Genomic DNA, 14333 nt, shown 5'->3' with positions numbered 1-14333 from the left:
TCTTGAGATTTTGCAGGCTACAGTAAGTATTGTCTTACTATACATAGTATATATATTTTGGAAACTATACTTATTTTACGGCGAAAGGTTTATGTTTTCGAAAAAGGTTTTTACAAAGCTTTGTTTTTAGGCCCACTCACCCTTATTTTTCACCCCTTCAAGTTTAGTAGTTGAGTTTTCTTGTCGACGAGGATTCTTGGCAAATCTTTATATAGGTGGTTACCTTAGATGGTATAATTCTTATCCTACTTTACTGTACTTTACTTATGTTCTGACATCACGTGTGAAATGGGTTCATTCCCGCGCATAGCGCAGTTTTATATTTAGGCACTTTTAGGTTTAAATTTACTCACATTTTCCGCATCACTACTCTATATGGCTTCGTCACCCTCCCATGTCGGCCAGCATAGCTCGATTCGGAGTTTAGGTGGACATTTCGAGTTGGGGTGTGTCAGTTATCAGAGCATAAGTTTGGGCAGTATTGTGTTTGTCACACGCATGATGTAAGCATTCTTGTTTCTTGAACGTAAGTATCCAATCTTGCCACCTCGTCGAATATGAAAAACATGTTAGCTTTTCCTTAACTTTTGGGCATTTTAGATGACTTTCGACGTTCTAGATGAACATTTCGGTGACCACCTCTAGTCCTTAACAAAGAACCTTCCTGCCAAGGAAAATTCTGATTCAAAGACGAGATTGTCTACCACCAAAGACTTTACTCATCAATTCCACTACTATTATCTCGTCATCTTTACCAACCCCTTTAAGTTAGGAAACCAAGAATAGTTTTGATTCCTTGGCAGCATCTGTTAGTATACCATCTATTAGAATTCCTACGAAGTTTACTTCGTCAAGATTCCAGAAATGTCTTGAGGGACGACCTGGTGCTAAAGTGGTAGCACTCACGGAAGAACATTTAGAGGACATCCATTTTTGGTCCCCGATAACACTACAAACGCATTAGTGATCATTCGGGATTTTCAGGAGGAAGAATCGACTTTATTTTAAGTCCATTCTAAAGTAGGTTATTAGTACATTCCTTTTTCCAACCTTAGGACGTTCCAACCAATACTAGTTTCCCAAATTTCTTTTGGTGATGTACTCATCATTTCGATGAGCATAGGCACAGATGTACGAGTTGCTATACCTATGATTAGTAGAAATTTCCAAAGTAGTAAGTATTTTCCCTAGAATTAATGAAACCACATCATCGGACCAGTTCCTTACCAATCGTCCGAAACCATCCACCCGAGCGGGCTCTAACATGTAATCAGCTTACAGTGGTGTTAGTAATTGACGATATTATCCGATATCTTGGAACTGTCAACCAGTATTTAGGCGGTATGATTTCTGATACCGGACACTAGAACGCAGATTCATAGTTTCAGGGTAACGAACAATATCAGAAATATCAAAAGTATCATATATACGTTAATTAGCGACGCGATTGATAGATTGACTAACAGTGACTACGTGAATGAAGAAACTAAATCTTGAAAACTTAAGAGTAAACTTGGTTGGAGAACAATAAACTTGTAGTTGTTTTAACCATATTTTCCACTTAGGTAACCAAAACCCTTCCGACCAGCCATTTTTTCGATCACTTCCATAAGCGAACATTAGTTTAAAGCATGAATTATTTTCCGCTGTAAAAGCGAAATGAGCATTGAGAAAATTGTGAAGATCTAGTAGCACGTGGCATATTGAAAGGAAGTATAATGGTACGTTTCAAGGAAATATAACTTTGGCATCATTTCTCAAAATTTTACTTGGGACATCATCAAATTGCGAAATGACGTACACCATTGATCCACTTTCTTGTACTACACCAGTTTCCTATACGCCTTTTCAAACAACTTCTTTGACATTGAGAAATCTTAGTTGCGAAAGCTTACCTATTAGGAATTTACCCAACTAAACACATTGTCTTAGGGAACCTCAAACCTAGTCAGGAAGACAAAATACTAAACATTAAGATCGCACCTAGATGTTAGCAACTTAATCAGGTGATGATTAGAACAGTTAACCCATACTTCGAATTGTTGGTCTTTCCGATAAGTTTCTTGAGCCCTAGTTTTCTTCCATAGCCTGACGAATTTGTAGTAATCTTACAAACGACTTTCTCACCTATCCCAGCAACGAGATTAAATTTTCTAAACACCAATAGTCAGCTAATACCAAATTCCTCAAATGTTAGTTTTGTTTAAATTGGTACTCTTATTGGGAGATTTGATCTCAATAGACAATATTCCTTTCTTTTTCCCAAAAAAGGTTTTGTTGGATGAAGGTTGAAATCCTCACAAAGTGTTGTGAAATACATGATATCCTTGGTTTTGTCAATTTTATCGGTCGTTTGTTAGCGATTTTTCGGCTATGGCGTTTTTCTTCACATGTCGATTGAGGAAGGTTAGTTTATTTTGGGATGGTGGATATAAATAGAAATTCTGACAACTTAAGACAACTTAAGTATTGTCTCTTCCCAAGCATTACTCTTACATTTTTTTCGATAACATCGATAATTTGGAAATCCACAATGACATTTTATATTAATGATTTAATTGTGTAGATGCAACATGACAGAGTATCGCATTTGTTCCTTCAGCGTTCGAACCATACGAAATGAACCATCTTACTCATGACTTAGAGTCAACAATTATCATCCTTACTTGAAAACCGGATAACACTTCTTATGAAGAAACGTGTCCAAAATCTTTACAGACCTTAGACTTCTTAAATACATCTTCATTGGAAATGAGGTTAATTTCTGACAACGACAATGGAAGAATCAAATCAACGTCTACGATTTTACTATTGTGTATTATCCCGATTGTGCAAACATAATTATTGTTTACCACATCAAAAGACATATCTACCCTTGAATATTTCTAGCCTTTCCTATCTCATTCCAGCTGAAGTTCACAAACATCGATTTAACGTTATTTTCGAATTATCAAGAAATCATTTAAGTGGTATAAGCACTTTCTGTATATGAATGGAGTTAGGAAATATCATCATAAACTCCTGGTACGAGGTATCTTGTACATGTGGAGATTATGATAATGTTTCAATGATTGTAGATCGACTTGACAAGTCAACTTACTTTTCGTTGGTCCAGATGGACGACATTTTTTATCTCTTGGCGAAATTGCTCATCCTTGAATTTATCGGATTTTCTGATGTTTTGGTCAACATCTACTTTGACCATGATTCCATCGTCACCTCTTTATGCTGGAAAACATTCCAATCACCTTAGGTTCATGTCTACTCTAATAAACTTTGTAGTATTTCTGAGGCAGGTAGACTATTCAGAAGAAACGCTAACATTGAAGTTTTAGTTGTGACCATTAACTCCTTAATCACCTAACAAATACTATGTTGGACGAATATTTACCGTTGGTGATTGAATATTCCGAAAGCTACCATTGTAGTGAGATATTATGCATTCAATCCAGTTATCTTGTACTCTAGATTTGATGGACTTGTTTTGACTCTTAAATTCTTGAGTGTTCATTTAACCTTTTCGGCGTAATTTTTCACTAAACCTAAGTGGAAATTCATAATGAAACTACTTACTGAGGTATATGTGAATTACAATGTTTGGTTGCCTAGTGTGCATGACACTACTATATCTCACTATGACGCGCGTTTCGCTTCCAAGCCTTGGGAAGTCTTCTTGAAGGCTATGAGTACAAAGTTGTTGTTCAATATCACATTTTACCTTCAGACTAACAACCAGTCCGAACAAATTATCTGGACTTTCGTGGACGTGTTGTGTTTATAGTTTTAGCATGATTGTAATAGACAATTATCTCTGTTAGAGTTGGGTGTAACTACGATTACTATTTCAATTTTTGGTATCGAACCATTTGAGATGTTGTATAGAGATTTTACGCACGGTACATGATTGACAGATAAGTAGGAATTCGAATGATCGAGTTACAATGTAGGAAATTATGTATTATTTGCGATGTCACCCTATAGGGTGGTACAGGAGCGCAGTCGAGGCACCAATTAGACGATTTATATGTATTTCCCAATGAGGGGCAATATGGTAATATTGCATCCTCAAGAATTTGTTGCTTGCTTATCGAGACAACAGTGAGTTGTCGATATTACGGGATGCAGATCGTAATATCAATAACTTATTTGTTGGGTTCGTTAAGCAAGTGGACAAGTAGGTCATTTTACATTAGCATTTTTATTTGTTTATTTATTAGTTATTTATTGTTTGAGCTTGACCCAAAGATATTACATACTTATCTTTAGAGTATGTGACACAACGAGTGCATAGGTGAAAAATATTTTATGTTCAGTTTTGATTTCAGTACAATTATTTTAACTTTACGTTATTATATATATGAATTTTGACGTGATGTTATTATACATTTTTAAATATTTTTTACTTTATTTCTGGGGTATTAGTTTGGAGGCATAAAAGAGGAAGCATTGCACTCTGATTATGACAGAATGGCATTCTCTTTTATGCAACCACTTTAGCTTGATTTCTTCTTTATGTATTTTCTATCTATCTTTGAGTATTTTAAGTATAGCAACTTATTTCAAATTTCAAGGACAAATTTTTTTTTTTAAGGTGGGTAGATTGTGACAACTCATCCCTAATTTTACGATTTTATTAATTCAAAGGCAATGATGTTGACCTTCGTTGACCAACGTATTGTGAGACATATGAAACATTCTTTTAGTGTATCCTCGTAGTGCTCGTCACTACGAACGTGTAAGTGCAAGCAAAATCAAATTTGGAGTTACAATAGAAATCTTATGAACTTACAAACATAAGGGGATTTTGGTAATTTTTCAAGTTGAGATCTTTTCCAGATAAGACCACTCCTTAGCTGACACGTGGCAACCTCCCTTATTTCTGGGGTGTTCTTCCCGATTCTCTCTCTCTCTAGATCTTTCTCTATTTCTCCCTCTCACTCTCTTTGTTTCTTCCTCAGGAACACTCCCTTCCTCCGAGCAACACACATCACCGTGACCTCCACCAGCGCTGTTCATCCTCCGGTAACCTCACCACCTTCGATACCTCTCTATGTCGAACCCAGACCTAGCAAATAACCCTTCTTCCTTGGCTTTCCTTGCATCGTGGAACCACCATTGTTCCCGAAATTATTTCAACGAGTTCTCCACTATCTCAGCTTAAGTAAGCCTCAAGGACACCTTATTTCTCTCCCTTTTGATGTTCTGATGCGATTGTTGAGCCTACATGCATGAATGGGTGAAGTTTTAATGTAGAAATAGCACAGGGGAATTTCTCCAGTTTTCCGACAAGGAATCCGTTAACTTCGAGTTCTTTTCCAGTCAACTCCGGCCACGGCCGAAGAAACTAATGGTACATTTCAAATCCTTGTTCCCTGATCTTCAATTTGGTATATTGGGTGATTAGGTATGGTGAAGATTTGTGGTTGATCGAACCTTGCTATGTTCTCCAGCCCAATTTTTCTAGAAACCGGTGATCGGATTTATAAAATAAAAATAAAAAAACCGACCCAAATCTTTGGGCCGTTGACCCATGACCTATAACCCGGATCCATGGGCCAGACCCGACCCGAATCCATTTCTGATTTGGAGAGAATATTCCCTTGGAATATTCTGTTAACCTCTCAATTAACTTTAATAGAATATTCCATATAAGAATGCAATATTCCGTTAAAGTTGACTGTTGACCATTAGTTGACTTTTTCGAAATTTTCTTAGAAACCCTTCTGGACTAATTTCGACGTTGCGAGTCCATTTTTGACATCCATTTAGTGAAATTCTAAAGTTTTAATGTAGTGTACCACTGAGATGTCTTGGTTGACTTTTTAAGGTTGACCGTTAACTTTTTCGTTGATTTTTTACAAAATTTGCCAGGGACCCTCCTTAGCGTATTTCAACGCCCGGATTTCAAATCCGCACTTTATTTTCCCAAATTTAACTATCTTAGTGGAGTTTTACTAATAGGTCCCAATATTATACTTATGTACGATTACTATCGAAGACTCCGACTATTCAAGTTCGAACGGCTGCGACCTCACAAGTAACTGTAAGTGGGTCTTTGCTTTTAAGTATTATATATTTATTTAGTTTCCATTTATACATTTGAAAAAGGATTTCATACGTATGCCTAGATCAGACTAATGTTTGTAAGAATTAGCAAAATAACGAAAATTACAAAATTATCCTAAATCCTACTGGATGCACATGTATGCCTACTTTTGTGGGATTTTAATTACGGACATGATAAATATTTTGTTTATTACTATTATGTCGATGTGAATTATCGATTTACTGTTGCATGATTGTATTTACGTTATTTGCTCATCGTTGCTGCACTGGTGTTAGTACTTGCTCGGGCCAGGGCCAATGTTTTACGTGTATGTGCACATCGCACCGTACACTCACTTTGGATCCATTGTAGGTGCCAATCATGTCCTAGATTGCTATAGGCAATTAGGACTCGTATGTGCTGCGCATAACGCCAATCTTGACGTGATTGTAGTACTAGAGCGTATATCATTATTACACCCAGTCATGTTCATATTAGAAGATTTATGCATGAACTCGTGTGTCAGCATGTGTCGATGAGCACTCGATATGATATGTTTGCTTATGCGAGATTATGTGATTACGAGCATCATGTGCTTACTTACAAAATATTGTACTGTATTGAATTCTTGAGATTTTGCAGGCTACAATAAGTATTTTCTTACTATACGTAATATGTATATTTTGGAAACTATACTTGTTTTACGATGATGGGTTATTATGCTTTCGAAAAGGTTTTTACAAAGCTTTGTTTTTAGGCCCACTCACCCTTGTTTTTCGCCACTCCAGGCTTAGTAGTTGAGCTTTTGTGTCAACGAGGATTCTTGGCAAATCTTTATATAGATGGTTACCTTCGAGGATATAATTCTCATCCTACTTTACTGTACTTTACTTATACTCTGACATTACGTGTGAAATGGGTTCATTCCCGCTCACAGTGCACTCTTATATTTAGGCACTTTTAGGTTTAAATTTACTCACATTTTCTACATCACTACACTTTATGGCTTTATCACCCTCTGGGTGTCAGCCAGCACAGCTCGATTCGGAGTCCAGGTGGACATTCCGGGTCGAGGTGTGTCAATAATGCTCTCGATTCTTCCATAACCCTCACCTTCCTCGCATGAATAAGAAAGTTGCATTTTTTTTTAAGTATTAAAGTCAAACAAGTTGCTTTTAAAATAAAAATAAATAAATATAAAATAAAAAAAAGTAAAAAAGTATACAAAAATGATTTTATACGTATTTGAAACTAATTATGCTCAAAAACGGTTTGAACTGATTTTACAAAAATGGTCGAAGACGGGTTGAACTTATTCTGCCAATGGTCAAGGACGGGTTGAACTAATTTTGCAAAAATGATCGATGACGGGTTGAATTGATTCTGCAAAAATGGTTGAAGACGGGTTGAACTTATTATGCATCAACTGCTTCTTCAAAAATGGTCGAGAACGGGTTAAACTGATTTTGCAAAATGGTTTAGGACGGGTTGAACTGATTATGCAAAAATGGTCGAGTACAATTGATTCTGCAAAAATAGTCGATGATGGATTAAACTGATTCTACAAAAAATGGTCGATGACGGGTTGAACTGATTCTGCAAAAATGGTCGAAGACAGGTGAACTGATTATATGAAAATGGTCGAGGACGGGTTGAACTGATTCTGCAAAAAAACGAATGTAATGATTCTGCAAAAACGATCGAGGATGGGTGAACTGATTCTGCAAAAATAGTCAAAGACAGGTGAACTAATTCTACAAAAATGGTTGAGGACAAGTTAAACTGATTTTGCAAAAATGGTCGAAGATGGGTGAACTAATTCTGCAAAAACTGTCAAAGATGAGTTGAATTGATTCTGCAAAAATGATCGAAGATGTGTTGAACTGATTTTGCAAAAATGGTCGAAGACGGGTTAAACTGATTCTGCAAAAATGGTCCAAAACTGATTGAATTGATTATAGTAATAAATGAGACAAACTTATTCTACATATAGTTTCAAAACTGATTCTGCAGAAATAGTTGAAGATGGGTAGAGCTTATGACACATGTTAAATTTTGTTGGAGTTGTGAGGGTTAGGTTCCATTAAAAGCCTAAAATCTTAGGGGCATGATTGGTATTTTAAAACATTGTTTTCATGTTTTTGGATTAGGGTTTAATTCTTCACTTCCTTTTTTTTTTTTTTTTTTTTTTATACTCTAAATAAAACCACCCACATTTGACTTGAAATATATATGTCGTAGTTTTTAAATTTAAGTTGTTGTAATTTTTAAATTTAAATAATAAATTATATTTGGTCCTATGATCCTTTGGTCCTCGGTTGGAGATGGTTTTTTATCACAAGGCTATGTTTGGCCTTATAACATTTTGGTCATCGGTTGAAGATGGTAAAAAATATGATCATGCACTGTTCATTAAAATATTAATTTCTTAGAGGGTCAGATGGCTAAAACGAGCCATCTGACCCTCCTTCGGTTGGAGATAGCCTTAGCCATTGCCAATACACTACTCTAGTTAAGTCATTATCCTATAATTTGGACATTTTTCAAACATTGCTAGCTACTAGCGAGTAACCTAGTACTAGTCGAAAATGAAAATGACATTTACCTACGACATTGATTCTTATTGCAGTTCACAGGGAGAAGTCCACCCATTTCTCCACAGAAACTCAATGCACCTCGTACATATGATGACATTTACCTACGACATTGATTTTTATTGCAGTTTACAGGGAGAAGTTCACCCATTTCTCCATAGAAACTCCATGCACCTCGTACATATGACATTGCTGCAAATCGCAATGTTATTTATTGGTCATATATATCTCTTACTCCATCACTGTATTACCCTAAATTTTGTACTTATTAAGCTATAATTATGTAATTTTCAATTTTAGCAGTGTTAATTGTGTAATTTTGTTTTGCAATTTTATTCCTAATTGCTAACTCTGTAAAATTAAAGACGGATATCTGAAGGGACAATAAGTGCATGCCTCGTATATTACCCATCTTCCACATTTCGAGTGACCTAATTTTTTTAGAGAACGAATATTGAGTTTTATACGATAAAGTTACGAATTTGGAGTTTAGGATCGACTTTTAAGTTTTAGAATTGACTTTTATAGAGCCTCATTAAAAATAAGTCTTTAAAAATATGTTTTTTATCCACATTAACATATTTGACTGTTTTTGGAAGGAAATCACATAAACAAGGTAATGTAAAGAGAATTTTGAGTTTCAAGAAGTAAAATTGTGACTTTGAGTTTCAAAAGGCAGAATAAAATCAAAATCAAGTTCTAGGAACGTAGCTAAAAATAAGCCCTTAAATAATAGCAATATTGTGGGGTAGGAACCATAATAGGAAGTGGTGAGAACAAAAAAGAACAAGTGCAAAAGAAATTATAATTTTTTTAAACAAATGATATTATATACACTAAAAATGTGAGGAGTGAGCTAACCCTCACAATAGGCTTGCAGTAATATGGTTCAAATTCGTCTTTCGCAAGAACCGAACTTAAAACCTCTTATTTATAAATAAAAAAGAATATCACTAGATCGTGGTATTAAGTGACAAAAAAAATTATAAAATTAATACAAGGGGTTTGATTCAATTTAAGTTGTTTTCATATAGGCCAAATTTAACCAAAGCGAATTACAGTTTGGCGGTAAAACTTAATCAAATTGCTCAAGGAGTTAACAAATTTCGCTTTTACCATTCACATTTTCACAACAAAGTTACAACATCAAAATGTTTGACAACAACTAGATTTCAAATTGTCACAGATATATCTCATTATTCACGCGATTTGAATCTAAAATCTAATGGTTGTTCCGCACCAAATCCTAACTGGTCTTACTGCTTTTGAAACATAACAAAGTCCGGTGTTTTATTACTCAATAATACAAGTTATTCTCCGCCATAAAGATCTATTATATGATCAAAATTGAGTTAATTTTCTAAACCACTCAGAATACCAAACACGATAGAAGAATATCGCATAGTATACGACTACCATTCTCTCTTTGAAATTGTCATTACCATCAATATTTTATTATTTTAAAACAATAAAAAAGATGCAGATCATGAGAGTACCCAAAATAATATATATACAAATATATATTTTCACCCATCACGTCGATCCCTCTGTCTTATTTCTCTGTATAAATTTATCTTTGCTAAACATTGCATCACTCTGTCCCAGCTCAACCAAAACACTCCCTCCATCATTTCATCACCTCTCTCACTCTCTCTCTTCAAAACCTTCACAACTTATCCATGGCGGACGACGGCCTGGAAGCCTTCCACGTGCCCCAACAGAGCAGAAGAGACAAGCTCCGTTTCACCCTCCAAAACCACCCACCCCAACCACCGTTTTCTCTGCCTCTCTTCTCCGAATCCCGCCATTACGACGGCGTCTCTTTCCGGGCCGGAGAACTCAGAAGCTCGGTTCCTCTGGGCCCGTTCACCGGCTACGCTTCGATACTGAAGCGGTCCAGGTTTCTGAAGCCTGCCCAGCAGCTCCTCGAGGATTTCTGCGGGTCGGTTCTACCCGACTCGGATCCTCCTCCGCCCAACTGCTGGAGCTTTTGCGCCAAAGATCACCGGGTCGACGTTCAGATGAAGAACTCTCGGCTGACGACCATGCTGGAGGAGGTATATTATACACCACTAATTAATTTTAATTATACGTACTGCACTTTTCCGTATCATCAATATTTTAATTTAATCAAATCTAAATTGTGAGAATGAAGATTATAATTCGTGTACATAAATGCATGGTCTTTTTTATGAGAAATTTTTTAGTGTAACACAGTTGTCATACAAGTATATAAAGATACAACAGTTTAAAAAATTGAAAAAAAAATTATCTAATTGTGTTATAACATTTTGATTATCGATTTTGTTTGTGACACGATAAAAAATTTCTCCATAAGAGTTCTTACGCCCCATTTATAATTTCATATACTATTAGATAAGAACATATAAATGTCACAAAAATTAACCAAAAAATGTTTCTAATTAAGATGTTAATCTTGATTAAATTAATATTTTCTGAATTTTTGGATGGAATATGGGTCAAATGTGGGAAGATAATTGGATTTAACACAGTAGTAATGTAGTATGAGGTTGATGTCAGGGGAGTCACATCATATGATTGATTTGTTCAGTAGTCATGGCCTAAAGGATGTCTTGTCTTGTCACAAATTAATTTTTTCAACTGTGTATTGTTTCTTATTGGTTTGTAATTTTGTCCACTGTTCATTTTTTTCTTCACTTGTCATGATTAATTATCGGGTGATAGATTATGGCACATGACCATGTATCTGTAAATGGATGGGATCGCCCTAGGTCAAATCTTATCCATTCCAATCACGAGTTAATTTTAGGGGTTTTTTGAAATAAGTCTAAATAATTAAAAATTGGACCTATTTCAAAAATTAAAAGTCATTAAAAATTGAATCTATTTTAAAAGGTAGTCTATAAAATTGTACCTATTTCAAATTTTTCCTTAATTTTAAGAAAAATTTTATGGAATTTTTTTTAAAATGAGATTGTTTAAGGATTCTTTGACACTGTACAATTTAATGTTAATATTGTAAAATATTGTGCAAAAAAAAAACATAAAATGACAGATAATTCATTAGGAGTTTCACTTTTGTGAGAGTCAACTTGGCATTTCTCTAATTTCAATCGAATTGTATTCAAATTATCTCATTTATGTTATTTCTTGTTAAATAAGATTTGGATTACATTCTATCATCATTGAATTTAGTAACTTAACTGTTGTATTGTATTCATATGTTGATTAGTTGATTTTGTATCGTAATTAATTAGTTTACGTGTATTTTCAACAATTTAAAAAATAGTGATGTTATCTACACATTAGTTTTTACCTTTCACACATTTTCTATAGTTTAATTCTCTTCCATTCATCCGATCTGGAGATCGAAAATTGAGGTGAGTGGAAGATAAAAAATAAAAAAAAAGTGTAGATATTGCCACCCTTCAAAAATTTCATGTTGCATAGGGATTAGCCACTTTATGTTAAATTAGAGCATATATATTGTCTAATAAAGAAAAGAATAAAAATAAATGATAATTATGCGAATCCGATTATTATCGGATAAACTTTAACTCATATTTAATTACTTTTTTCTTTCTAGAAAATAGTAGAGAGATTTGAACTCGAATATAAGGGATCAGACACATTGCCCTAACCCCATTCTGCATGCTAACGTAGAAATATAACTGAATTGTCCATAGTATTGTGGGTCTAGTGGAGGCACAATGGACTTTTAGGCCCAAATAAAGAAAGTTTTGGCACCCAAGTCCCCTTAAATTGTGTTCTCACATCTCATGTTTCCTAGGTGTACAAGAGGTACAAACTATACTGCCAACAAATGGAGTCCGTGGTGGCATCGTTTGAAACCATTGATGGACTTGGAAATGCAGCCCCTTACATATCCCTTGCCATCAAAACCATCTTGAAGCACTTTGGTTGCCTGAAGAATGCCATTTTAGACAAGCTTCAATCCGGAGGCAAGACGTCGCTTGGCGATGAAGAAACTGATGGGTTTTCTGTAATAGGCCTTCAGAACAACCAGAACCCAAATGATCATTTGAATTTGAAGTTGACCACCACCAACAACCTTCGTCAATCGGTCTCCCGGTCCCAGAGAGGTCTCCCGGAGAATGCAGTGGCTGTGCTGAGGACCTGGCTCTTTGAACACTTTCTGCACCCGTTAGTTATTTCTCATTTTCCATTAATATAAGTCAACAGCTCAATTAGAATATCAATTCAATAAATTGGTAATTTGGTATCTTGTGACTTGGATTTTGTTCAACATTTCAGCTATCCTTCTGATTCTGAGAAGCTGATGTTAGCTCAACAGACGGGCCTATCAAGAACTCAGGTGAGACAATTTTTCGTTGTTGATTCTTGCAGCATTCTTTTCTAATGTGAGGAGGGGGATTCGAGCTCGGTGCATGGTACCCGAGCCTACTTGGCTATGCCTAGGTCGGCCCAATCTTTCTTTGGTTCATTTCTATTAGGAGATAGTAGCACTGCCCCTGGAACTTATGACCTTCCAATTCGTCCTCTCGGCTTTCAGTCTGGTTCTAAGCCCCCTTTAGATTTTATGATGTGCAATATGCCTGCCGCTGTCAAATTTATCTCAATTTCTGATGGTTTCCCCACTGTAAATGAATGAAACTTACCTCAATTTGATATCTGCCGCTGCCTGCCGTGTCTATTTATCTTCGGACATATATATTGCAGGTTTCGAATTGGTTTATTAATTCGAGAGTGAGAATCTGGAAGCCGATGGTGGAAGAAATACACATTCTTGAAACACAGCAGGCTCAAACAATTCCAGACCCAATGAACAAGAGTGTAAAGGCACCTCTTCACCCTTCTGCAGAGAATCCAGTTCTCCATCTGGGGACCCCGCCTATGAATTCTTCTAGCCAAAAAGCTCAAGACATCCAAACTAAACGCCCTCGAAAAATCCAACACGATTTGCCTAAGCAGAGCGAGACATGGAGGAGGAATGCAGCTAATGGAAGCTTAACAAGCAATGATCTACAGAGAATTAGGAAAACAACCGAAATAGATGAAGTTTCCTTAGCTTTAAGCCTTCAGGCGAGAAAGTGAGCACGTTGGAAAGGATTAGGGTGTAAAAGGAAAGACCCTGCTGCTGCATGTTTCTACGGGGCAAACTTTTGTTAACTTCATCTGTTATGGGTAACAAGATTTTGTTATTAGTTGCTTGTGTGTCAGATATTCCGAGAGACAGGTCAAGATTCACTCCTAATTACACTTAACTTAATCACCTATTGTTATCACTAAAAGTCCAAGTATTATTAGGAGTGAAATCACACACTTATATGTGTTATTTTATTTTCTCAATTTCCTGATGTGGGATTATATTCAACACACCTTCTCATGTGTGAGAGACATGTCATTGACCTACTCTTAACCGCACTTAACTTAATCACCTATTGTTAGGTGTTGGGTTTTATCACAAAAGGCCTAAGTATTATTATGAGTGAAACCACACACTTATATGTGTTACTTTATTTTCTCAATTTCCTGATGTGAGATTATATTCAACACACCCCCTGTGAGCACAACATATTGGGCCACATGGGAAACTAATCCTACATCGGACATTAAGCGTTGAAGCAAGGTATTAAGTTAAACTCGGTAAGTCGGGCACAACAAGGCCCACAAGACCCACAATCAAACCCGCTCTTATATCATGTTAGATATTTTGAGAGACGAGTCAT

At 35.8% G+C, this 14333-nt stretch overlaps 1 protein-coding gene across 1 annotated transcript; it reads left to right on the top strand.

Annotated features, from left to right (window-relative positions):
* Nucleotides 1–10007: 10007 nt before the first annotated feature.
* LOC137735274 (BEL1-like homeodomain protein 9) lies at nt 10008–14033 on the top strand. The gene is made up of 4 exons (XM_068474687.2): nt 10008–10697; nt 12413–12786; nt 12898–12958; nt 13324–14033. The coding sequence occupies exons 1-4, from the start codon at nt 10320–10322 to the stop codon at nt 13696–13698; spliced, it is 1188 nt and encodes a 395-aa protein (XP_068330788.1). The 5' UTR covers nt 10008–10319; the 3' UTR covers nt 13699–14033.
* The last annotated feature ends 300 nt before the right edge of the window (nt 14034–14333 follow it).

The sequence above is a fragment of the Pyrus communis genome, chromosome 7 (assembly GCF_041283825.1).
Source record: "Pyrus communis isolate YQ-2024b chromosome 7, ASM4128382v1, whole genome shotgun sequence".
In the NCBI taxonomy this organism is placed as follows: Eukaryota; Viridiplantae; Streptophyta; class Magnoliopsida; order Rosales; family Rosaceae; genus Pyrus; species Pyrus communis.
The sequence above is the reverse complement of the archived record's forward strand: the minus strand, read 5'-3'. Positions and strand labels throughout refer to the sequence as shown.

Bases quoted from the DNA above. Each gene is read 5' to 3' on its own strand.
- LOC137735274 (XM_068474687.2), top strand. From the start codon at position 10,320: ATGGCGGACGACGGCCTGGAAGCCTTCCACGTGCCCCAACAGAGCAGA. The intron at 10,698-12,412 runs GTATATTATACA...CATGTTTCCTAG, and splicing joins TGACGACCATGCTGGAGGAG to GTGTACAAGAGGTACAAACT. The intron at 12,959-13,323 runs GTGAGACAATTT...TATATATTGCAG, and splicing joins CGGGCCTATCAAGAACTCAG to GTTTCGAATTGGTTTATTAA.